Genomic DNA, 25,511 nt, shown 5'->3' on the forward strand with positions numbered 1-25,511 from the left:
TTGACGTCATATTCTATAAGCTTTATAAAGCACTAAAGCAGTGTTCAATATTTTCTATTAATAATTTTAAATGATGGAAGGGATAATTTGTTAATAATAATTGTGTGTATTTCCAAAAATTTATCCCCATTGTCTTATCCTTTCGATACAATATTGAAGCTTATTTTGCTCCTTTTTGTTAATTTTTGTTTTATTATTAGAATTAAAAATGGCTTTTAGTTTGAGTAGGAGGAGCATTCTGGTTTATTTACAGGTAAATATTTTTCAGTTCATTCAATTTGTACTCCAGTGGCGTGTACAGGATTCTATGAGGTAAAGTAAACCGGATGGGTGTGTAGAAAATAGTAAGAATGCCTTTTCAATTTCTTTTTTAAGGGGATTGTTGAAAAACCTCTGAAACCCCCAAAAGAACTGGGTGCTTCGCGCCATAGTTCAAAGCTTTCGGTTTTTAAAATCATGTAAGCTTTTACAATTTAACCCCTCCGATTTTTTTATATAAACTTGATTCCCCTCCCCCCCTTTTGAGATTTTTTACCCACAAATTCCTAATTATAAAGCTGTGGAACTTTATAAATGCTAATATTTTACAGATTTTTATCCCTTTCTTTATAATAATAAGAGACTAATTGACTTTTTCCTCAGCTCAAAGTTTGGAAAACTCTTCCGGAGACTCTTCTGCAGTGTTCTTGACATCATTGGATGTACAATATGTGGATATTGTGAGATTTTCTCGGAGATATAATGTTTCTCACAGCTGTCTAATATAACGATACCCCTCATCTCCATCCATTTATGACTTTATCCCATCCTCTCCCCTGACCATGGAGGAACGTATTGACCAATATTGACGACAAAAATTCCCTTGTCACAATATCCACACGTTTTCTTTGTCCATTTTGTCATCCAATATTTAACATCGACAACAAGGATGATAATATCCATAAGTAGTACAGCAACAATAAGCTTGGGAAATCCTTATATAAACAGTATTACAGTCTATCTGTCAACCGGTGTTTGTACCAAAGTATCTCGCTAACAGCTGAACCGAGATGATTTTCCTTTACAAATTACAATTAAGATTTTTATAGGTCCTAGAAAGGTTTATTTTAGGGAGAGGGTATTACACCCTCCCAAGAAAAATTGCCAATAGAAAATGTACCAATGTAAAAATTATTTTTCTTTTTAAAACTAAAATGTAGAGGCTTCTAGGGGCGAAGCCGCTTCTTAAGTTAATTTTAAACGGATAATTAAAAGTTAGCAGTCTGAATACGTGTAAACTTAGATGTCTACAGAGAGTTCACAAACTCCGCTAATCCTATTTGTTGACTTAATTTTGGTTTGTTGGTCTCTTGAGCAGACGTTTCTGTTTATAGAGTTGCTACGCTGCTATAACTTTTATTATACAGGGATTTAGGAAATTAACAATGGATTTCATATTCTTATATTTGCTGTCTTGGATTTTTGGTACTAGAACCTATCCAACTCTTCTAATTTTAGCTTATTTCTAAGGGTTTGGCCAACAGCGCAAAGAATGCCGCTAAAAAGTTATCCTTTAAGCAGACGAAGCTTACTGAAAATAATTAACACAACTACTTGTCTTATCCCTATATCCCTTATTATTTTTGAGCATCAAACTTTTTCTTTTTAAGAACTTGGCTTTGGCGTTAAGAAAATTGATGATTGATACACATTAGACCAAAAATGTACGGAAATTTAAATTTGTAGGTGCAAATAACCACTAGTCCCTAAAGTTTTATAAAAAATGTTTTCTATTCGTTGGCTTAACAACTTTGGGGGCTTTTATTGATTTTAATTAATTATTCATTGAGTGTCTAACGTTTCAACCACTAATTGTTGTAATATACAAGAAATCAGCCGGATACTCGGTATCCAGATAGTTTCAACATTCGGTATCTGGTCGGATATCCGGCCCAATCCTACTTAATATATCAGAAACGGCTGGTTATAGGAATAAATTAATCAAAATCTCTTTAAAATCATGAATATTTAATTCTAAGAAAAAAGTCTATGGAATGTAAAATGAATAATAAAACCTTTCAAATATTTTCCTAACATAGTTTATAATTGAGAAGAATTATTGAGAAAACATTATTCAATTTATACTTAAGCATTCCATTTAGATCAAATAAAAATAATAATGAATATAAATGTTTTGACTTAGATATCAAAAAATTTTATTATTAAAAAAATATTAGATGAAAAAAATGGACACTGTTATTTTGTACCGACAAATTAAGACTTAATAAAAGTATTTCCAATATGGCAGCGAAACCAATTAATATCCGCTAGATTAGAACCAGTAATGAAAACACATGTAAAGCATCGTACTACAGAAATTTTCTACAAATATTAAAATCAAAAATCAATACCAGTTTTGTTAGACGGGCCTTCAATCCCTAGGTGCACACAAAACTAGTATTTTGCCCATTTGATTTTTTTTCCATAAGGATCTTTTGTCCAATAGGTCTTTTGTCAATTTGACTTTTGTCCGTTGGTCTTTTGTCCATTAGGTATTTTGTCAATTTGGCCTTTTGTACAGTAGTTCGTTTGTCCATAAGGTCTTTTGTCCATTAGGTCATTTGTCCATTAGGTCTTTTGTTCATTAGGTCCTTTGTTAATTAGGTCTTTTGTCCAGTAGGTCTTTTGTTTATTAGGTCCTTTGATAATTAGGCCTTGTCCAGTAGGTCTTTTGTGCAATAGTTCTTTTGTCCAATAGGTCCTTTGTACAATAGGTCTTTTCTCAATTAGGTCTTTTGTCCATTAGTTAATTTGTCAATTTAGTCTTTTGTCCCAAGGCCCAAATCTGAGCTTATGTAATTAGAATTAGCAGAAAGTAGGATCTGAGCAAATTTGTTGCCAATTTGGTTTACTAATCTGATTAAATTCTTTCCCATTTAGATTTCTTACCTATTTTTTTATTAGCGAAGCTACTCTTCTAGTCGGTCTGTCTGTACGAAGGGGGTTTGCAATATAAGGGTTTGTGGGGGTGTTCAGGGCTCAATAGGCACTTTTAGGGAAATCATCAAATTTGGTCTGTTCTATAGTTGAGTTTTAGGTTAATAAGACAATTATATCTTTTTTTTTAGGTTATATATATGGCGACTGGCGAGAAATGTGAAGTGGGAAAGAGACAAAGTCCAATTGATATAGAGACTGACTCTGTTAGGTATCTTTTTTCATTATCTAGTAGGCGTAGCAACTCTATAATTTTCTTTAAACATCTGCTTTGTATGATTTATGTAAACAGCATCCCATAATCATAAAGCAGTCACGCCTTTAGCCTAGCAGCTGCGGTTCAATACAAGGTTTACCCAAAAAGATGGGTTAGGGTATTTTTTTGTAAAGAGGGAGAGCTCTAAAAAACTGTACCTACATCCAAACGGACACAGGACGCGAATAAACCCTCCTGGTTTTTTAGGTACAGAGTCATACAATTTTTCAAAACTTTAAAATATGATAATATTAAAATAACCTCTAGGCGTACACAAGAGATTTGAAGGAGGTGGGGAGAGAAGTTGAGTGATGTCCACCCTCTTAAATTTGAGTTTTTTAGCTAATAAATCCTGTCCCTAATTGTAATTATTGTCTAAACACCAAAGTAAGTTCTCTAGACCCAAGGATCTTAAGGGATAAGACAATGGACGGTAAATTGATATACGTCCCCAATGATAAACAACAAAATTTTCCTCCTTGTTGATTTTTTAAAAAATGGTTGGGAAGTTTAGACACTGATCGTTTTAAAACAACCAATCAAGATTTCCATAAAAAGTACCCAATGTTTTTCAACTTTGGGTACCTGCCCAATTTAGAGACCAATGTTCCCTCCCTCCTTGTCTAGACTTGACTCAGCAAATACTATCTCTCTCTCTCTTCTTTAATACTTTGTCAGCATAATAAATCAGGGATCTAAAGGGATAAGACTATGGCCGATAAATTGATGTACATCCCAAATGATGTATGTAAATTACCCCTTCTGTAGACTCCAAAGTTGTTAGGCCAACGAAAACGAAAACGTTTTTTATAAAATTTGGGAACTAGAGTAATAAACAGCCCATTGTCCCCTCTCTCTGATAATAAATATAATATTATCTAGATACATAATTAGTAGATTTGACCAATAATAACACATATTATTGGTTATAGAAGTTTATATACATTTTTTTGGTACGAATGGTTTTTTATCCTTCTACTAAAGTAAGAGGATGTTTGTCTGTGTGTCTGTGTACCTGTGTGTCTGTGTACCTGTGTGTCTGTACCGAAGGATCTCACTTACCGCTGAACCGATTGGGTTCTCCTTAACAGGGTAGATTCTCATATGTCCCGGGAAGGTTTTTAACTATTTTAGGGGAGGGTACCACCACCCTCCCAAGAGAAATCACAATAAAATCGAAAAAAATTGAAATATTTCCACCGCACAGTGTCGCTAGCGTAGTCTCGCTGTGTAGAATCATGAATTTAACAGCTAGCTGATAACATAGACAAATTATTACTCAAATTAGATATTTGAAATAGAAACAAAATGCCACTAGAGGCCTCTAGGGGCGTAGCTGCTAGTCTCGTATATAGTAGTAATAGAAATAGAAGAGTAGAAGAATATTCTGAACCCTTTTTTCGTCAAATCTAAGAGAGAACATTCCTAGCAGACAAAAGTATTGTTTACTTTCGACTCAAGCTGATGTGGATTCTTAAAAAATGATAAACTCGCTATTCGAAAGTGAGGCAAAATTATTTTTGTAAAATCATCCAAAAGCACTTTAAAAATCTACAAAAATTAAACAAAATCATATGTTAATAACCCTCTTAAGATTTTATTTCATTTTTGTAAATTTTTTTATTCGATTTTGGAGGATTTTTCACAAAAATAATTTTGCCTCACCAGCGAGTTGCCAGCCTAACTTTTTTTTTAAGAATCCAACTTTTTTCAAGCTTTCAAATTGTAAACGAAATTTTTGGGCAATTAATTCTGATTCCGCAAAGCTTTCTACTAAGAAAATATACTGTTAACAGCTGACTTTTATGTATGTATGAAATGAAAAAAAACATGCCTTCGTAGGAAAATGTGTACATAATTTCAACCAATGAGATCCAATGTAAATTCCGATGCGATTCTCCTATTGGCTCAATCAGACATTCCCTCTCTTTCTTAGTACCTTTATTATAGTAGTGAAACTTCTTAAAGTGTCTCCAAAGACCAGCCAGTGACGTAATAAAAATGAGGGATTATCCATCTCTTTTTTAGGGGTTTCCTTTCCCACTTCTCTCCTCATCCCTCATTTTTATGACGTCACACGGCTGATCTTTTAAGACACTTCTTCTGCTCGTGTCATTAAAATGGATTTTTTGTGAATAAACAAAACAAAAAAACGTTTTTCTGCTGGAAATACATCTTAAAGTCGGATGGATTATTTCGTCTGACAGCCCATCTGGGGTTATAAATCTATTGTGAGCATCCTACGGCTAGTTCCAGAGTCCTATAAATAACCTGGAGAGCCTCCAGAGGACAGGTAAACCACAAAGTCTTATTGGTAAACCCAGATCTGATCTTCATTAATAAAACGCCTTTATGACTGATGACAACAAACCCTTTTTTACACGATCTTTTTATTAATGTCCTAAATATACCTGACAAAGAAACAGTTGTAATCCTTTTTAATGACTGTACAACCTTATCCTGAAAGTCCTTACTGTTTATAATAAGATTTGCACCTGTTTATGGCCCAAGGCATTATCCCTGAATTGTAAAATATTTGTATAGAATTGAGCAAAAGGTATATAATTATACAGTTTTACATTACTTACAAATTGCCTAGTTTGGTGTTTTTGTTTACAAGATTCAAGTAAAAGAATAGAGGGGGCTCGGGCTATATGTAACTTTGCTGACTTTAAATTGGATCTTTGAATATCAGCCAGTAGCGTCGAAAATATAAACACAGCCACTTCGCAACAAAAGAACAAAAGAAAGGTCCCCACCATATTTGCCAGATAGTTGGCAGGATTATACATCTATACATATACATTTATTGCTACAAATTGTTACAAAACGAACCTAAAACCCGCCTTTTACAAAAAGAATACATCTTCTCTCTGTTACAAAAGGTCAAAGTATAGAAAAGTGAGATAATTAGTAAAACTTCTCATGTATATTTTCACTTATCATGGATAAAAAATGTGTGTTGGTGTGTATCTGTCTGTCTGTTTGTCTGTTTGTACCAAAGGATCTTGCTAACCGCTAAACTGATATAGTTAGTAATCTTTTACAATGTAGCTTCTTATAGGTCATGAAAAGGTTTATAGCTATTTTGGAAGAAGTTATCACCACCCTCCCCAGAGAATTACCCCTAGAAAAAAATCACCCCACTTCCCCGTCCATTCACCTCAAATGCCCCTAGAGGCCTCTATGGGTGGAACCATCTAAAAAGGAAGCTGTGAGTATTGGTGCAAAAAATATGACGTAACAAAAAAATTAGCCAATGAGAGTCCATTATAAATTTTACTATTGGTCAATAACGGCCTCTCATTGGCTATTTTTTTTTGTTACGTCATATTTTTTGCACCAGTACTCACAGCATCTCTAAAAAGTGAAGCGATGCCTGTCCGTTTGTCTCTCAAGCTTAAATTCTTGAAAACGGCTGCCCCGATTAGACCCTGCTTTTCAGGCTATTTTCTTGGGGTTAACACGCAGTTCCCCCCCCCCCCCAAATATTTATTTATTTTTCCACAAATATGTGCAAAATTTAATTTTAAGACTTTTTTTGTATTTTTCAGGTATCAAGAATTTAGACCATTCAAACTTACTGGACATCATTTGCTTTCTTTGAGGTAAACTAAAAGATTATCCGAATAAAGTAATAGGATCTGTTTCTGTCTGTCTGTCCCGAAGGATCTCGCTGAAATCTGAACCGATTTGCTTCTCGTTTAGTGTAGCTTGTCATGGGTCCTGTGATATTTTTAATACTATTTGGGGGGGAAGGGGGGGGGGGGGTCCCAAGTGAAATCGCACCTAGAAAAATAACCATAACCAAAAAAAAACAATCTAAATTGAGCAAAGGTAGAATCCTGTCCCGCTACTTTAAGTGGCCCTAAAAGCCTCTAGTGGCGTAGAAGCTAGTTCTCTGATATTTAACAGTAAAATTGAATAGAACATTAGAGTTTTCGGTTAGGTGATTGCCCCCCAGGGTTAGGCAATTGGCCCCGCAGGGGTAGAGTCCCCCGCAGGGGCTAGAAATGGGAGAAAGCTACTGTGAAAAAAAAAGAATCGCCACTTAAGGAGCGTTGCCACGAAAGGGACTATACCCGATTATTCGTGCAATATAGCTCATTAAAAACACTAATTTTTCATACAAATTTTTATTATCAAACTGGAAAGGTTTTGGGATAAAAAATCTGATTTTTTAGGAGGTTATAAACCCCCACCCCTCCCCTTGTCGCTTTGGCAAACTTTTAAAATTTTATAGTTATTCTTTTAATAATGTTTTTAAAACCTTTATTTAGGAAAGACAGCTTGATTGTAGAGGTATCAAAGTTTTTAATAATTCTTAACACGAAATAAATTTCTGTCAAGTTGATGATCAATCCTATTATATAAAGTAGTAAGCGTTTTTTATCTGTCCCGAAGGATCTCGCTAACCGCTGAACCAATATTGTTCTCCTTTACAGTGAAGCTTCTTATAGGTCCTGGGAAGGTTTTAAACTATTTTTAGGGAGGGTGTCTTCACCCCCTCCCCCCCAAAAAATATTTTTTTACTCTTTTGAAAATCAAATTTAAAATGGGATAATGACGACTTTTCCCCCTCCAACTTTAAACTAGGGCATAGCTGCTAGGTGTTTATAAATCTTTTCCAGTGTGCCTTTGAATTTCCACTAGATTAGAACTGGTTCTGGGAGCCATACTGAAAATCTATTTATCGTATAATTATAGACAATAAAATAAATACTAGTTTTGTTGGCCCGGGCTTTCCAACTGAAATTGATCTTATGACTTTTGATTTTACTATCCACGAAAAGCTGTCTATAATAGAATAAGATAAAAAATAACTATTCCGATAAAATAGGAGACAGCGTAAAGTGCCTCCAAAAAAATGACGTCATACGATAAAAATGACCAGTGAGAGGCCAGTATAAATTTTACCATTGGTCAATTACAGTGTATACTGGCCTCTCATTGGTCAATTTTATTGTATGACCTCATTTTTGTTGGTGGCACTTTACTCTGTGTCTATAATTAGAATACAGGAAACACCATCAAACTCCGCGCCAAATCGACCCACACTAAAGCTACAATAGGTAATCAAATTATGGTCAGCTGAATTCTAGTTTCCTAATTTGTACATAGCAATCTCATCCTTTCTCAATATGTTACTAGCTAAAAAGCTTCAAACTTCCAACAAAAAAATCAAAATTTGAAAAATTAAAATTTTGATTTTTTTTTGAGTTTAAAGCTTTTTTAGTTAGTAGTACATGTTGAGATATTATGAGGAAACTAAGTACACAATCAGAAACTCAAATTCAGTTGACCCAAATTATCATTTCAACCAGGGAGAGAGGGGACAATGAGCTGTAAATGTCACTGGTACCCAAGGTTTAAATTTACGTTATCCTTTATGTTTGTTCTAAAACTTTGGGTACTTTTATTAATTGGTCCCAATATAGTTGTGTCCAAACTTTTCAATCAAAAATTTTATCTTAAGAACAGGTAATTTTGTTAATCATCATTGGAGAAATATATCAATTTATCATCCATTCTATTATCCTTATGGATCCCTTTTAAAAACTTTGAAATGTCCATCAATTACATTTTTTAAATTTTTCCCCATAGTATGACGGATGGATAATACCATTATAGAGTAGTTTCGCTTCGCAACATGACTTCAAAAAAGTTTTTAATGATTTTTTCTTTAAACATCTTATTAAATTGTTATAAACAAAAATAGAAATTTTTATTGAAATTTTATAAAAACAATTATTAAAATGAAAGGAAACAACTTATTTTTTACAAAAATTTAATGCAAAAACAAGGATGGTAACATTGATAAAGGCGAAGCTCAAAAATTAAACGGTATGGCAAAGGACCGTCAACACTTTAGAGTGTCAGACCTTAATTAGCAGAATATTAATTTATCAGTCTAAATATAATTGTTTGTAAATTTGTTGCAAAATTGAGTAAATGTAGGATACTGTTCAAGGACAAACTTTTAGGACTTGATTATATAATAATTATTCCAAAAATCTAATTAATAAGATAATTACATCATGTAAAAATATTATTTAAAAAGTTTTAAAAATCAACATGTTCTAAATGATCCTATTAACGAAAAGAGCTCTCTGTTACAGCAGCGTACGAACAGACAGACGGACGGACCGACCATAAGTTATTAACAAATAAACTTTTTTTTGTAGAGGGAGGCCCATTGAATGTAGAGTATGAGTTTGTTGAGATGCATTTTCACTGGGGAAATGTTTCTTCTATGTAAGTTGGAATAGTTATTTCTCGCATCGTATTATAAACAGCTTTCTGCGAATATAAAATGTACAATGATAAGATTAAAACCAGTTTTTTTAGCCACGAGATGCCGAAGGCACGGGCTAAAAAATAGTTTTAATTTTATCATTGTACATTTTTATATTTGTAGAAAACTGGATATAATACGATGATAGACATCGTTTTTTCGTATGGATAAGAACCGGTTCTAATCCACCGGATATTAATCGGTTTCGAATGGATACGAGAAACTTTATTATTGTGCACTTTTTTTCAGCCTGCCCCTAGCATCAAGGGGCTTTGTATTCGAAGGGGGAGGTAAGGGCAGAAAGATACCTTAAACCTTCCAAAAATAGACTAAAACCATTCCCGAAGCAATGTGAAGGTTGCTTAATTTTAAGCGGGACAGTTGAGCCTAGCCCCTATTTAACCTAACCTACCCTAAGCCGTTCAAAAGTGATATAAAGAAAACATTTATTTTCCTCCAATTGCAATAGATTAAAGTTCAGCACCTTGCCTTTGTAATATATCAAAGCTTTTCATAAATTCCGCCATACTGGTCTACCATTGCATTGGCCAATAAAATTCATACTGGCCTACCGTTGGTGATTTAGTATGTGTATTGGCCTATCATTGGTCATTTGTATTGTATGACGTCATATTTTACAGGCACTATAAAGAGCTCCTAATATATTATAAAGTTTATAGAATCCAACTTTTAGAAAAGAATAAAATAAGAATTAATTTTGAAATGAAAATAAATGCATATTTAAGTATTGACAATGCCCCTGGGTCGGAGCACAAGATTGATGGTAAAAGGTAATCATATTTTTTGCCCCTTTCAATTTCAAAATTTTAAAATAATTTCATAAAAGATCAAAAACAATATTTTTTGACTTATTCAACGGCATTATATGAAATTTTTTTACCCCTTAAATTTCTTATTTCAAAATGATGCCATAAAAGAAGCTAGTAAAAGTGGCGGCACAGATAACGTCAAAAAAATTAACCAATGAGTGGCCACTTTAAATTTTACCATTGGTCAATTACTTACAGTGTATACTGGCCTCTCATTGCTTATTTTTTTTGACGTCATAATCTGTGCCCCAATTTTTACTGGCTTCCCATAAAACATTTTTAAAAGACCAATATTTTTGGACTAATTCAATGGCATAACAAGAATATTACCATATTCCCAAAGTCTGCTGTCTTAACCTCTTTTCGAGGAAGCTTTGTGTTTATCAAGATCAAAATTAATTTCCTTATTCCATAATTCCAGTCCAGAAAAAATGTCGTCTTTGTTTAACTTTCCTAAAGAGTCGCGGCATTTGAATATTGTTTATGTTTTGGTCTCTCCACGTTACTTCTGATTTATATGTGTGTGGATAAAGACATTCGGAGAATTGAGTCGGGCCTAACATTGGTCTCAGAGTGCGTGAATAACCCTAGTATGCCAGGTGCTTAAACCATAAGAACTTCAGGTAGTTTTTTCTTCGTTTCATATATAATTGTATGGCATATAGGACCGATTTATTAAGTTTTAAGGCTTTAGCCAGCTACACGTGAAACTTTATTATGATTCAAATATTATGTTTTAGTAATTTTTATGTGCTTATATTTATGCATTTAACAATGGTCTATAAACCAAATAATTTTCCTTTAAAGCCAAAGTACCCAAAGATTCTTTAACCATAAGAAAAAAAAAAGATTTTTTTTAGTGCTCAAAGTTTTAAGTTAACGTATAATATTTTATTCTGTTTATTAATTGATCTTGTAATTTCAGGACTTTGAAACAGTTTGTGTCAATAAATCTATACTCAAACCTGCTGTTGAACTTGATGGTCCTGGTATTGGGGGTTTTGCCTTGAAAGACTAAGATCTCTAGAACTTCCCGCAAATTCGGAAGTCACACTTAAAGGAAGCCTGCAAGAAATACCACGCTTTAACTGCTGAAAGACTGCCACAAGTAGATTCAATACCCCAAATTTGAAGCCTTCAGCTTCTATAACAAAAAAGTTCTAGGCATTTTAAAATGACATTTTATGTACAATGGAAAATTTGAAAGAATTGCAATGCTCATGTTGAAAACTTTAAAATTAAACTACGTGGCCTAGAAACAAAATTATAAGCTTATTTTTGTCATAAATTTAGGTTTCCAGTAACTAATTATATTTTTACAATAAAAATACCCATTTTTATAGTCAAAATCATTAAAAAAAATTAAGTTTTACTTGCGTTGTACCGAATGTACTGTAGCCAATCAGAAGGCTGAATCAGCTTAACAACCAATCACAGCTAAGCTTGTATTAGTTTACCCCTTTGTTTCCGCTATTATTTTCGTTTAAAAATGCAATTTAAATCGATTTTTTTTCATAGATTTTGACTATGAAATGTGGTGTTTTTATTGTAAAAATGTAATCAGTTACAGGCAATCTAAGTTTCTGACAAAGATAAGGTTATAATTTTATGTCTAGGCAACGTAATTTAATATTGTTTTTTCTTTTATGAGCATTGGAAATCTTTCAAAAATTCCATTGAACATTAAATGCTATTTTGAAATGCCTAGAACTTTTTTGTTATTGAAGCTGAAGGCTTATAATTTGGGGTATTGGGTCTTCTTGTGGCAGTCTTTTAGCAGTTAAAGCGTGTTATTTCTTGCAGGCGTCCTTTAACCAAAGTGTTATGGTTAAGACAATTTCAAAGTTTGAAGTTTAGGCGTTAGCAAATTTCAAATGGTTCTGAAGAATAGGCATTAGCATTCTTCAAAGAATCTGAAGAATAGGCATTAGCATTCTTCAAGAGATCAATAGCATCCAGTGATTATTGATGCAAAAAACAGTGACAATTTTTCTGTGAAATAAGTACCTAGTGAATCAATATGCCACTCACTAAAAAGCAGAAAATTGAGTGAGCTATCGCTATTGGCAATGAAAGGCTAGAAGTGTTTGATGAACAGTTAAAAGTGTTTTATGATAATCTAAAAGCCTGCCAAAGTTTAAGTTCATGTGGAAATGTGAAATTAAAATCAATTCGTGACATTTTTAGTGAGGTCAAGGACCAATCTGACCTAATAAAAAATCTAAAATCTGCCATGGAAACTAGTGAGATGCGCGAGTTTAAGCGTGATTTTGATGAAGCTAGTGAACAGAAAAATGTTGCCGACAAAGTTCATGCATCGTTGGAGCAGTGTACGAAAATTCTGCACTGGCTTGACAATGATTCAGACGACGCGAGGTTGAGCACCATCGCCAAGAACCTCGACATCATTGAGAGAGTCAGGATGGACATGGGAGTGCTCGAGATTTCTGTCGAGTTGTGCCAAGAAGTACGTGATATGTACCGTAGGCTGAGAGAGATGGAACGTCGTACATCTAACTTGGATGAGAGTGGGACACCTGCCGCACTCTCCAGGAGTATGTCTGCTGTGGATATTTGGAGTCCCAACCCGCAGTATGGGCGCTGGGATAATAGCTTGCTGCCGTCGTTCGATGGTACTGACACGGATTACTCCAACTTTAAACAGGTCTTTAAAGATCTGTGCGCTGGTTACGGATTTACTGACCAGAGGCTAAGTCTGATGCTGTGTATGGAAAAAGTGATAACCAATACGGAGCTGCGCAAGCAAGTGTCAGCGATTAGAGATCATAATGAACAATGGTTGTTTTTGGATCAGATGTTTTTGTCAAACACCCGCCGGTTTATGAAAATTTTGACTAAGCTGAATAAGATGAAACCGGTGGAGAAACCTGTAGACGTAGTCAGTGCAATTGCTACCTTCAAAAGCACCATGCAGGAGGTAGAAACCATCGTTGGTTCTGAAGCAAAGGATTATCATCATCTGACTCTGATTCATATTTTTAAAGACAAATGTCCAGACGTCCTGAGAGAAAAAATTATGATGGAGTTAGGCAGCATGAACAATCCTAATATCAAGAAGATTGTAGAACTTCTCGATAAGACAAGAGGAGCAATGTTGGCTGGTGATCTGTCTTATGACACTGATGCCGGCAAGAGAAATCGTGATAGAGCTGCCGCCGCGCAAGTAAATGGCCGCAGTGACAATGAAAATGGACGGGCTGGAAAGGACAAAAATTCCAAGTGGAATAGTACATGTCCTATTGAAAGTTGCAACAATAAACATCTGATTTTCCGTTGTCTCACGTTTAAGAAGATGGATGTTGTTGACCGAAAAAAAGTTGTCCAGCAGAACGAGCTGTGTGAACTCTGCCTGTGTGATGGTCATGCTGCTGACAATTGTACTAAATCGGATAAGCTTGGTGTCTGTGGCACCAATAATTGCGACAGATATCAAAGTCGTCTGTTGCATGAGGCTAGTGCTAGTGTGAATACAGTTTACAAATCAAGTTCTGCGCCTAGCACATGTACCTTCCTGCTGCAGTTAGTTCCAGTTGTAGCACCTGGCGGCGGCGCCTGCCATGCCGCCGTCATGTTTGATTCAGGTGCGAATCTTCCGCTTGTGTCTGAGAATGTAAAATGACTTCTATGGGGTCCTAACGATTGACCCGATTAAGAGAGAAAATGAAACATTTTATCATTATTAACGTAATACTTTAGATACGCATATAGATTAGTTTTTTACTGATTTATTGAGCTTGAACAATTAAAACTATGTTCCCGGCACTAAACGAATGCTCATTATCACAGATATATTGACAATCTAAGGTTGTTCTAAATTTTACTACGAAAATCTCTGAAAAAAGATAAACTTATTAAATAAAATATTCTCGTAAAATTATAACAACCATTTAAAAATACATTAAAATTAATATTAACGTAAATCACACAAACAATTATATTAACCTCTCACAACCAAAAAACGTGCTAAACTGAATATGTTTGCTGTCACAGAATAGCATGATGAAATATTTAAACAACAACAAACGCGGCATATCCAAGAAACTGCGCTTCAAATGTCGTCGTTGTTCCAAGAATAAAACAACGAACGCGGCATCACCAATAAACTGCGCTTCAAATGTCGTCGTTGTTCTAAGAATAAATATTGTCTTTAGTTTGAAGCGAAATTATTATAAGTTTTACAACATTCCCGCCAAGGGAAGAGCTTCAAACCAGCTTCTGCAACAATTAGAAGATAGAAACTTCATACATCACTCAAATTGAAACTTGAATCTCAACACCTTGAGGTATTAAACCAGGACTTAAGGAGTCCTCAAAATATAAACTGATCAACAAACACATAGATTTAAGGTATGTAACCAGAACTAATGGAGTTCTCATTAGGTGTGCGTTAAAGAAACAAATACAACCCACCTTTAATAATGTCTTCTGGAGGAACTCTTGTGAGATCTTCTTCTTAGAACTTCCTCATTGCCATTCAGCTGATCTCTCAGATCCCTTGGGAACTTATTAGGATTCCTCTGGGATAACACATGTCTAGCATCATTGTGCTGCAATCTCTTTAGACCTCTAGTATAGTCTCTTACAATTCTATTACTAGAAGTAGAACTGGAAGGTGTAGGCTCTGTCTCATTATCCTTCTGTCTCTCCCCAACAGTAACAGACACATCTCTCAAAACTCTTAGCTGCTTCATTTTCCTGAACTCTCTATTATTTAGAGCATCAGGATTATACCTCTTAAAAGTATTCATCCTAGCCTTTCTCTCCAATGCCCATTGCCTATTTCTCTCAGTATTCTTACCAGGCATAGCTTCATACACAGATTGGGCTAAACCCACTCTGTCCTCAGACTCATAAAAAACCTTATCATTCAAGAAATTCATTCTTCTCTTGGGTAGAATCCCAGATACAGAATCCTCAATCCTCTTTAACTGTGCTCTAGTATTATCTTCTCTCTTTGTTAAGACCAGATCCAAAATTCTAACACATGTCTTCTTTTCTCTCAATCTGAGTAGGCAGCCTCTCATGTAATCATATGCTCTGATGTGCTGAACCCAAAATTCACCAGCTTCCTTAGTATCCAGAGTAGACAGTTTAGACAGAAGAGAGTAGATATTAGCCGGATCAAGTCTTCCCCATTCACACAATGCTGGAATGATTTCACGACCATTTTGAGGTCTAGGAGACTTAATCTCATTCTTCAAAGCAATATCCACACTGAACTCATAAACAGAAGTGGAAAACTGGGGGCTTGGCTGAAGATCAATTTGTAGACATGGCTCACCAGAATCATCAATTACATATTCCCTCTTGAACAACAGATCATATCTATTGGCTAGCAAGTCTGGCCTTGGAGTTGGCTGTTCACACATAAAGTCAGGCAGGTGGACTCTCTCTAACACAGCAAACTGATTGAAAAATACATGTCTGGCATGATGCAGATATCTTTCACCACCACATTGGGGTACAGGAATATTAGAATACAAATCAGCTAGATTCTCAAGAAGAGGGTTAAATCCAACTTTGATTGATCTCAGCAAATCTGCTCTAGTCTTAGCATTACATATTGCATCAGTGTCATCAATGCAAGTATTAATCAGAGCTTTAGCTACAAAGTAAGAGAACCAACAGTTGAATGAATCCTGAGTCATTCTCAAGGAGTATAAAGTCAAATCAGGATCAGGAAAGAGATTTCTAATCAGGGTGCCCATCAGAACCTGGTAAATTTCAACCATACTTCTAAGCCTTGCTTCTAAGTAATACCAGATAAATAAAGGTTGCTCAGAACCAGCCCATGCCCATCTTTGATCCATGAATTCAATACCAACTGGAAAGGGACTTCCATTGCAGACTACAGACAGCGAGAAAATATCAAAGCTGTCCATTCTGCATCCTGCAGCAACAGCTAGACTTCCCAGGTCAAAGGCCTTGAAATTGATACTAACTCCATAGAAATCTTCAAGAAAAGAGGTTAGTAATTTGACTTGATGATCTGCATTATCCATGTACACAACAGGCCTAGCTTTCAGGAACTCAAGAACTTCATTAGGCATATCACTGAATGTAAAGGTAAATGATTGGCACTTCGGGACATACTGATCATGGGTATCCTCTGGTACCCTGTCCCAGGGAAATTTTATGGTAAGGGTGGTTGTGTAACCATCAGAAAAGGTTATTCCAACAGGTACTTCAACTAATGTTTTGTCATCAGCATTGACTTCAACAGTATGACACTCCTTCCCATCTTTCTTGGCTGACAGAAGATCAAAGTAGGCTTGTCTTGGTATTTTCACTGTTTGAATGAAGCATGGAGCATTGAGTGTATGGAAAAATGATCTTGACTGAGCATTGAGTGCATTATTCAGCCTGGACAGTGCAGAGGACAACTCCCTCTTACTGTAATCACCCATCAGGATCAGCATATGAGTCATTTTGTCTGGTACTAGTTGTTTGTTCATAACAGGCTGATTCCATGATCTAGTGTAATATTGATCAGTGTAAAGTGAGGTATTTAGTGGTGAACCTCTAGGTAGGATATCAGAGATGTTCCAGTTATCTTTGATTTTCAGATGTTGCTCATAGATTCTTAACTTGACTTGACTTGAAAGGTATTCTGTCTCGTAAGACACTACCGCCCATCTCTACACTTCCTTCTATGTCTGGCTAAATTTTGTACTGTGTACTGTAGACCACAGTGTTCACATGGGGCTCTTCTGGACCTCGGAGCTTGCCCCTCATTCTCTGCGTCAGGATTGCACTTCTTCTTGTGCCTGGCAAAGTTAGACTTGCTGACTATCTTCTCACATTTATCACATTTCTTTCTGTCTGCGTCGATGTATGATCCTGTACAGCTCTTCATGTGTGTTGTTAGATTTGACTTGTAGTCAAAAATTTCTCCACATAAATCACATGTAAATTTCATTTTATGACTAGATTTCTCGTGGACTCTCTTTCTGTGGTTAATGAGACCTGTCTTGTTTTCGCAAACAATACCACAGTTTTCGTAGGTGCAAATAAAGTTGTCGTCAATGTCGTCTACCGGATTTCTAGGGCCGCTTTCTTCCGGGATTCTCTTTCCTTTCCGTCTTTCCCAGGACTCCAGGTACTTCATCCGTTCCTGGACTGTTGCCTTCCACACTTTCCTGTCCTCTGTCAGCTGTCCGATCTGTGTGTAATCTATACTGGCCTCCCTCAGTAGCCTCTTCCAGTACAGTATGGTTTTTCTCTTCTTTCCTGGAACTTTGTCAAATGACTCCAAATCTTCCATCCAGCCTAATACTACTGCTTTCGTCATTCTGTCGTCATCCATTCTGAAAACATGTCCAATCCGTTCCATTACTCGTTTTTCAATTTTCCATCTTACACTCTTCACGTCCAATTCGTTTCTGACATCTTGCATGTTATAACCGTCCTCTTGCATCTGAATAAGTGGGGGTTTGATTTTCTTACTCCACAGCCACCTATATTTTTTGTCCATTGTGCTCTGGAGTTGCTTGATTTCGCTCAGGTGCCATGTCCTAGTCTGACAATCAAAAAGTAAGGTAGATTCAACACAGGCCTCAATGATTTTTGCCTGCATTTTCTTGGACAATTTAGAGCCTTTTAACCTGTTTTTGACCTTAAGCCAGGTGGCTCCAGCCCTCTTCTTTCTCTGTTTGGTGTCTTCACTCTCACCCATGTAACATCCAAGCATTCTGATCTTTTCACTATCCTCCCTTCCAAAATTTAGTGTCTCCTCCTTGTCATCATTATTTCTCTCCTCAAACATGTTCATGACCTTCTTTGTCTCGTCAACACCCTGATTTAGCTCTTTTTTCTTTCCAGCAATTGTTGTGTCATCAGCAAACAGTCCTTTGTCAATCTTTATTCTCTTAGCTTCTGAATTGTTGGGTTTCTCCCATGTTCCAGTGCTTGGAAAGGCACTACCTGGGATCCACTTGAAGCTGATGCCTACCTCCATATCTGTCTCGTCCGCCTTTCTTTTCCTTGCTTTGGCTCCTATTCTCATCACTACTTGGTGAAAAATGTTGAATAGGACTGGGGATGATGGGCAGCCTTCTCTCAGTCCCCTCTGTGGTGTCCAACTCTCGCTTGTTCCTTCTCTGCTCTTGATTTTGTACATTGTAGTCTCATGCAAGTCAGAAATAACTCTCAAAGCTTTCTCTCCAATTCCGTATTTCTTTAAAATTTTCCATAGTGTTGGTTTATTTACTCTTGGGTAAGCTTTCTTCAGATCTAACAGACGGGCTCCTGGCATTTCTCCTTCGTCTATGTTAGTTCCTGCAGCTGTTGCTCTGTTAAGTAAGTCTCTGGTGTCCTCTTGTATCCTAAACATGATTTGCGTAACATCTGCTGTTGATCTGTTTTTTCTAAAACCGGCTTGGTCGTCGTCCAGTAGGTTCATTTTCTCTGACCACACTCTTAGTCTGCTGGCCATGATTCTGGCAAGAATCCTGGAACCCATGGCCAACAGGCAAACTCCTCTGTAGTTGTTAGCATTGTTTCTGTCGCCTTTCTTGTATAGTGGAATCACCAGGCCAATTTTTAGTGATAGATCCCACTTTTCAGCCCCGTTTTCAAACATATACTGAACCATTTCTATAACCTTTTCAATAATTTCTGGTCCTCCTTTGAACAGGTAAATTAACCTCACTCCGTCTTCTCCAGGTGCTGACTCTCTCATTTTTTTCATCTCCTTTAGAATTTCTTCTCTCGATGGAGTCTGTTCCAATATGTCCGACCATAATCTTGCTTCTTCAGTGTTACTTATATCTTCAACTAGATCTGCTGCTGCTTCCATGTCTTCAGGGTTGTTTTCAAATCTATCCTTCGAGATTTCCTGAAAATGGTTCTTAAACTGCTCTTTAGTCAAGTTGGTGGAGTCTGGGGCTCTAGTCATACCTCTAGTGCCCAACTCTTTCAATTTCTTGTAAACAGCTCCAGAGTCACCTCTGATCCCGGCTTCCTCACACTCTGATATTATTCCGTCCCACCATTCTTTCTCCCACAGTCTAGTTTTTCTCTGAAGGTCAGTCCTTGCTTCTTTCAGTTGTGTTTTTATCTGGTCTAGTTCTGCTTCCAGTCTTTCTATATCAGCGGCATTTCTCTCTCCTTGTCTCCTCTCCATACAGTCATTTCTCTGGGTAAGGCATCCAGTTATTCTGGCTCTCAATCTCTGTATTTCCTCGTCTCTTCCAACCATCCATGGGTTCTCAATCTTTTTTTCTTGTAAGCCACATATGTCCTCAGCAGCTTTTGTCACAACTTTTGTTATCTCTGTCCAATTCGTAGAGTCTTGCGGCATGTTCAGCCGTTCCGGCACCTCCAGCCGTTCCGGCACCTCCAGCCGTTCCGGCACATCCAGCCGTTCCGGCACATCCAGCCGTTCCGGCACATCCAGCCGTTCCGGCACCTCCAGCCGTTCTGGCACATCCAGCCGTTCTGGCACATCCAGCCGTTCTGGCACATGCAGCCGTTCTCGTTCTCTTTCCTCCAGTAGTATTTCTACTCTGTGTCTGTATCTAGTGGCAATGACCTCGTCTTTCAGTTTCTCCCAGCATATTTTTGGTGTCCGTTTTTGGTTAAATGGTATACTCTTCTTTGGTTTTTCTATGGTCAACGTCATTTTCTTTGGTTTGTGGTCTGACAATGAGTTTTCTCCAACTGTGCAAATTTTTCTGACTAGTTTATGTCTTTGGTTATTGCGCATGAGGAATCCATCTAGTTCATACCATCTTCTAAGGGCCGGGTTGAACCATGTTCCTCTCCTTTTGTGATTGAAAAAACTGTTTACGAAACATAAGTTGTTTTCTTCACAAAACTCTATCAGTTCTTGACCTTGTCTGTTTGTCTGTCTCAATCCAAACTTTCCACACACTCCTGCTCTGTCCTCGTTGGCTCCAATGTGTGCGTTAAAGTCTCCTCCCACTATTAGAACTTCATCTTTGTTTGCCCATTCTGTGTGTACTCTCAGGTCCTCTCTAGCTTCCTCTATTTCTGCTTCATTGTTTCCCTTCCACACTGGCATGTATGTGGCTGTGAGGGAATGTCCTAGGGATTTGATAGAAATTGTTCTCTCATTGTATTTGGTGCGTTGGCCATTTTCACACCAAGACTCTAATATGCGACCCCTTAAAAGTATTGCAGCTCTGTTGGTGTAGGTGATAGCTGTTAGGTTTTCATTTTCCCCTAACCAAATTGTCCCTTGACTCTCGCTCTTTACTTCAGAAATTAAAACTGCGTCCCAATTGTTTTTGTTAGCTCTGTCTGCCATTGCTCTCAGTCTCCTTCTGTTCTGTTGTCTTAGTGATACTCTCTGAGCATTCCAGGTGATGATATTTAGGGCCTGGTCTGTTCTCCTGTTCTGGTCAGTATTTTCTCTGGCTTGTCTCTTTTCTGTTCTCCTAGTATTCCTCCTTTCTCGTCTCCGTCTCTTTCCCTCCTCTGTCTTGTCTCTGGGTCCTGGGTTGGGGTGGATTGTCCTTAGTTTTATTTTAATCTCAGCCTCTGTTCTTCGTCTGTCTTTGGTAGTAGTAGTTGAAAGTGTATGCACTGGACTCCTCATTTTCATCCTTAAAGATGTCAGACTCATCATAGAGTACATTTTCATATTTTTCTGATTTTTCAGAAAACAATTTTCTTTGGTAGGATTCAGTCAGAAAAAGCTCTTCTCCACCTAAATCCTTTGGGTCTCTGCTTTTCAATCTTTCATCCAAATACTTTCGCTTTGAAATTGGATCTGGTGCAGACATTATAAATCTATTAAACAATCACATAATTATATTTAAAATAGAAATATTTGGTGTGCCGGGAATTAAACATAAAATTAACTATCTATCTTAATGATAAAAACAATAAAATGAATTTTATTTACATAGTATAAAATATTTTTATAAAATTACACATTCAATAAGTGATTAAAAGATAGTAGAGATGAATAAATACAAAAAAAAACATCCAGATTTACTTAACAGTATTGATACTTTGAAAGAATTCTTTAGAATTGAGGTTAAGATCTGTCACAGATGAAATAACACACACATCTCTTGGTGATCTCTCAACAAACCGGATAACACACTTCTTTCCAGAAGTGTTTGGATAGGAAATAAGGACTCCTCTTCCATTTTTGATGATATCTACAACCTTGCCTAACTTCCACTTCTCTAACTTATTATTGATGTTATCAAGAAATCGAAAAACAACAATATCCTCCATCTTCACTTCATCAGTATGGCTCATTTTGATAGGTTTAGGAATGAGATGGTGCATACGATCTAGAAGAAGTTGGTACCAATATGACTGAATAGATTCCAGGCGTTTTAAGAGATGAGTGGGGCATGATGATTCTGTCAGATGCATCGGTCCTTCAATAACTCTATTGTGTGATCTGCCAAGTTTAAATCGGTTTGGTGTAAGTATATCCCACCCAAAGTCAGCTGAATTAGATTGGTCAGCTCTTGCCAGGGGTATATCATCTATCTCTGATGCCATCTTGCTGAAGATTGTTTCCCATTGTATGGGGGTAAGAGCAATATCTGTGTTGATAGCTGATTTATTAAGCATGTCCCTGAGGGTTCTAATTTTTCTTTCAACTCTTCCTCTTTCCATATGGCTTTTAGAAGTGGATGGATAAACTTCTATGCCAAGGGACTCCCGTAATTGATGATTAGCATCACGCAAAGTGAATTCTACTTTATCCAAGCTTGTCATCTGTGTGCCCTGGTCGACAAATAGGCATGAGGGTACTCCATGTCTGCCAGAATGCCTTTCAAGAGCCATTACAACATCTTGGGTTTCTAATCCTTCTAGTACTAGGATACTAGTTGCAGATGACAAGAGACATACTATGACTAAAGCATAAATTTTCACTTCAGGTTGAGACCTTGTAGACCGAGAGTTTCTGAAAGGCTTTGATTTAAAGCCATATACTATGTCACACATAGAGTGGTAGAAAGCAGGTACTATTTGATATCTAGATTGAGGATGGTTACCCATTTCTAATTCAAGCGTTTTCTTCAACAGCATACGGCAGCGAGGGCAATTCCTGCGAACTTCTTGAATAATCCTCCTTCATTAGCTCATTTAACGTGGCTTCATTTCCAGCATGCTTCCTGGTCTTGTGGTGAATTTCCATCAATAATGAAAAGAACAAGTCAGAATCAGCTGATACAATAGGTAACACACCTTTTATCATATTTCCATCAAAAAATACTTTGAAGTTTAGGTCTTTCTGGATTACCTCGGCATCTGCTGGGATTCTTCCATGAGCGTAGAATATACCATCTTTCTCTTCGTAATCCTGCAATTTAACCTTATTTAGTTTTGACAGCAAGATACAAGTTTCAATACGGAGAAAATGATTAAAAGATTCAATGCTGAGAATCTTAAAGTACTCAGGAGGAACACCATTAGAAGCTGCTATAGCAGAGCACTTTTTACAATCCTGGGACTGATGGAGTCCCCTGCTCTGATGGGCTTTGTGTTTGACTGACCAGATGAAGTCAAGTACTTTAGTCATAATTCTTATTGATTTAGAGAATCCATTCTTAATTACATCAATAGGTGATGTAGAAACCCTGCCGGCTTTAGCAACGAAAGAATGGAAATTGGTATTACATGAACATTCTAGACAATGTTGAACTACATTTGAGATGCCAAAGCATTGCTCTATTAGAATCTGGCCATTATGTTGAGGGCAACCACTACAATGCATTGAGGTAGGAAAAAATTGTAGTGAAGCAGAGGAAACTTGTGCCGAAGGAAGTGGAACTTCAGGAAAGCATTCCTCATTAAGAAGTTGGCTCTGTGTAGCAGAGAGTTGTATGTCCAGGAATGTAGTTTTAGGCATTGATTTCTTTGGCAACTTCATCCATGGATAACCTGATACCCACAAGGAACCACTTGAGAGGTCTGATGGTTTTAAAGAAGATGGTTTTGTAATCATGTCTGCTGGATTCAAAGAACCATCAATATGATATAAAGGTATAGATTCCTTTGTTCCTACAACTGCTTCAATTAACCTTCTGATTTCCATGACTCGATTCAGACAAAAGAGTCTAAGCCTCTTGTTTGTATTGTGGCACCAGGCCATAGCTATAGAACTATCTGTGAAGTAAAGAACTTCAGTGACTAAATCTCCAAGTGATAGCTTGATATCATAGGCAAGAGCTGCAGTGATTCTGATAGCCTCCAGCTCGTTGCGAGGCACAGAGTTCTTCATCAATCTGCTCTTAGATGCCATTAGTTGACAGCTGTAATTACCATTTTCTAATTCTACTCCAGCATAAACAGCGCCACCGCCAGCAAATTCAGCTGCATCACTTATACATAGGAGTCTTATAGACTTAGGAGCAGTGTTTGCTGGAAAGAGATATCGGGGAATACTAAGACTGGGAATTTCTAGAAACTCTGCAAACCTATCTCTCCAATACTTTTGTAAATCTTGGGATAGCGGTTTGTCCCAATCCAGGCCTGAGAGAGCCTGACAGTCAAGCTTTAATTGAAGCTTGTATGGCTCCCACCATCCACTGGTGTCCCAAAACTCACAAACTCTTGAAATAACCATTCTTCTAGTAATTTCAGTTGATTCAAGAAGTAGAGATACATCAGCTGGATTTTGGACTGGAAATGGGTTTGGAGATTTAATTCCCCTCTTCTTAATGTTGAAGTTTAGCTCTGTGAAACCAGGAGAGAATGTGTCCTGAGACACGTTCCATTTGTAACCTAGGACTTTTAAGGAGTCCTCAAGCTCTGGGTGACCAGATAGAATCACAAATTTTGCAGAAAAGCCACCTGCTTCTAAGACTTTAAGGACTTGTTCAATTTGTTCCAGGCATTTTTCTTTTGTATGGTCTCCACCAATCATGTCATCCACATATGTGTCAAGGATGATGACAATGTAAGCCAAAGGATACTGGTCTTTGAGGAGTGTTGCAAGTTTTTCTAAAGCATATGTAGCCTGATTGGCACTGCTTGATACTCCATACCATGCTACTAGCATGACATACACATCAGGTGGTTTACTGGGGTCCAAGTCCCCAAATAAGAAAAGTTGATATCTATAAGAGCTTGGTTTTAAGTGGAGCCTATTGTAAAGCTTTGATATATCACTTGTCCAAATAAATTTCTTTGTCCTTGCCCGGTTAAGGATGTCCTGGATTTTCTTCATCTTGTTCTCACCCTTGGCTAGACATTCATTTAATCCTGACATTGAAGGATCAACCACCAGTCGCACTGGTGTGCTGGCTGAATCCTTCAGGACATATCTCCATGGCATATAATGCCTAAATGCACCATTATTTATCAACTCCTGATGTTGTTGGGGGAGATCCTCCAGTTTCTTAAGAAAACCTTTACTAACTAGGTCTTTATGAGCTTCCTTGACCCTTGCTTTGATATCATCAGATGCTTTGCATTGGGACTTGTATACCTTTTCAGCTTGTTTATAATTATCATTACCCCCATGCTTATCAGATAGGAATTGATCTGCAGGCTTGACAAACGGCAGGTCAACATAAACTCTTTTCTCATCAAGATTAACAGAGACACTCTCCTCAATCATTTGTTGCTCAATTCTTTCATTCAGCGACATCATTTTAGTACGGTTAGAGACCGAGCATTTACAAAGCTTACACTTTTCACACCTGAAGTTGACTGTGTCGTCTTTATCTTGCTCATCCAAGAATGATCTGAGTTTTCTTAATGGGACCTTGGCCTTAAATGCCGTAACACTGAAACACTGGCAATGAAGGCTAGAGCACAATTCATAATCAGGTAAACATTCATCAAAGACTTCTTGACCCAATTCATTGAAACTCTTACTGTCGACTGGGGTAGGAAAAATGGTTTCCCCTGATAGAGTCGTGTAGCTGTACGACAGTGATGGAGTTTTGAACTCTGATAGTGCACACTCAGAATCAACTATATCTGGCTTAAGGGCATACATTAATGATGGATATAAAGAATTACGATACTGGTTAACCACTTCAGAGAAGTAGATATTGAAGTGGTTTACATTGCCATGAAATTTATGATTTGCCTCAGAGAAGGAGGAGTGGGGGCCACCATAGCAGTAATATGAACCAAAAATGTCTTTAAATGGGGCTTTGTACAGACCTATCCCTGACGGAAGACTGAG

General features: G+C 37.0%; 1 protein-coding gene across 2 annotated transcripts in view; it reads left to right on the plus strand.

The window, feature by feature from the left end:
• Positions 1-203: 203 nt before the first annotated feature.
• LOC145331935 (carbonic anhydrase 2-like) overlaps positions 204-25,511 on the plus strand; it is a 52,362-nt gene continuing 27,054 nt past the window's right edge. For both annotated transcript variants that reach the window (XM_080176809.1, XM_080176810.1), the window contains exons 1-7: positions 204-253; positions 3,108-3,187; positions 6,787-6,840; positions 7,513-7,534; positions 8,247-8,304; positions 9,418-9,487; positions 10,274-10,318. In XM_080176809.1, the coding sequence (XP_080032935.1) occupies positions 209-253; positions 3,108-3,187; positions 6,787-6,840; positions 7,513-7,534; positions 8,247-8,304; positions 9,418-9,487; positions 10,274-10,318 (374 nt within the window). In that variant the 5' untranslated portion in view covers positions 204-208. The remainder of the gene's footprint in view (positions 254-3,107; positions 3,188-6,786; positions 6,841-7,512; positions 7,535-8,246; positions 8,305-9,417; positions 9,488-10,273; positions 10,319-25,511) is intronic.

This window comes from Acartia tonsa, chromosome 11, assembly GCF_053477335.1.
Source record: "Acartia tonsa isolate MP-2025a chromosome 11, ASM5347733v1, whole genome shotgun sequence".
NCBI classification, from domain to species: Eukaryota; Metazoa; Arthropoda; class Copepoda; order Calanoida; family Acartiidae; genus Acartia; species Acartia tonsa.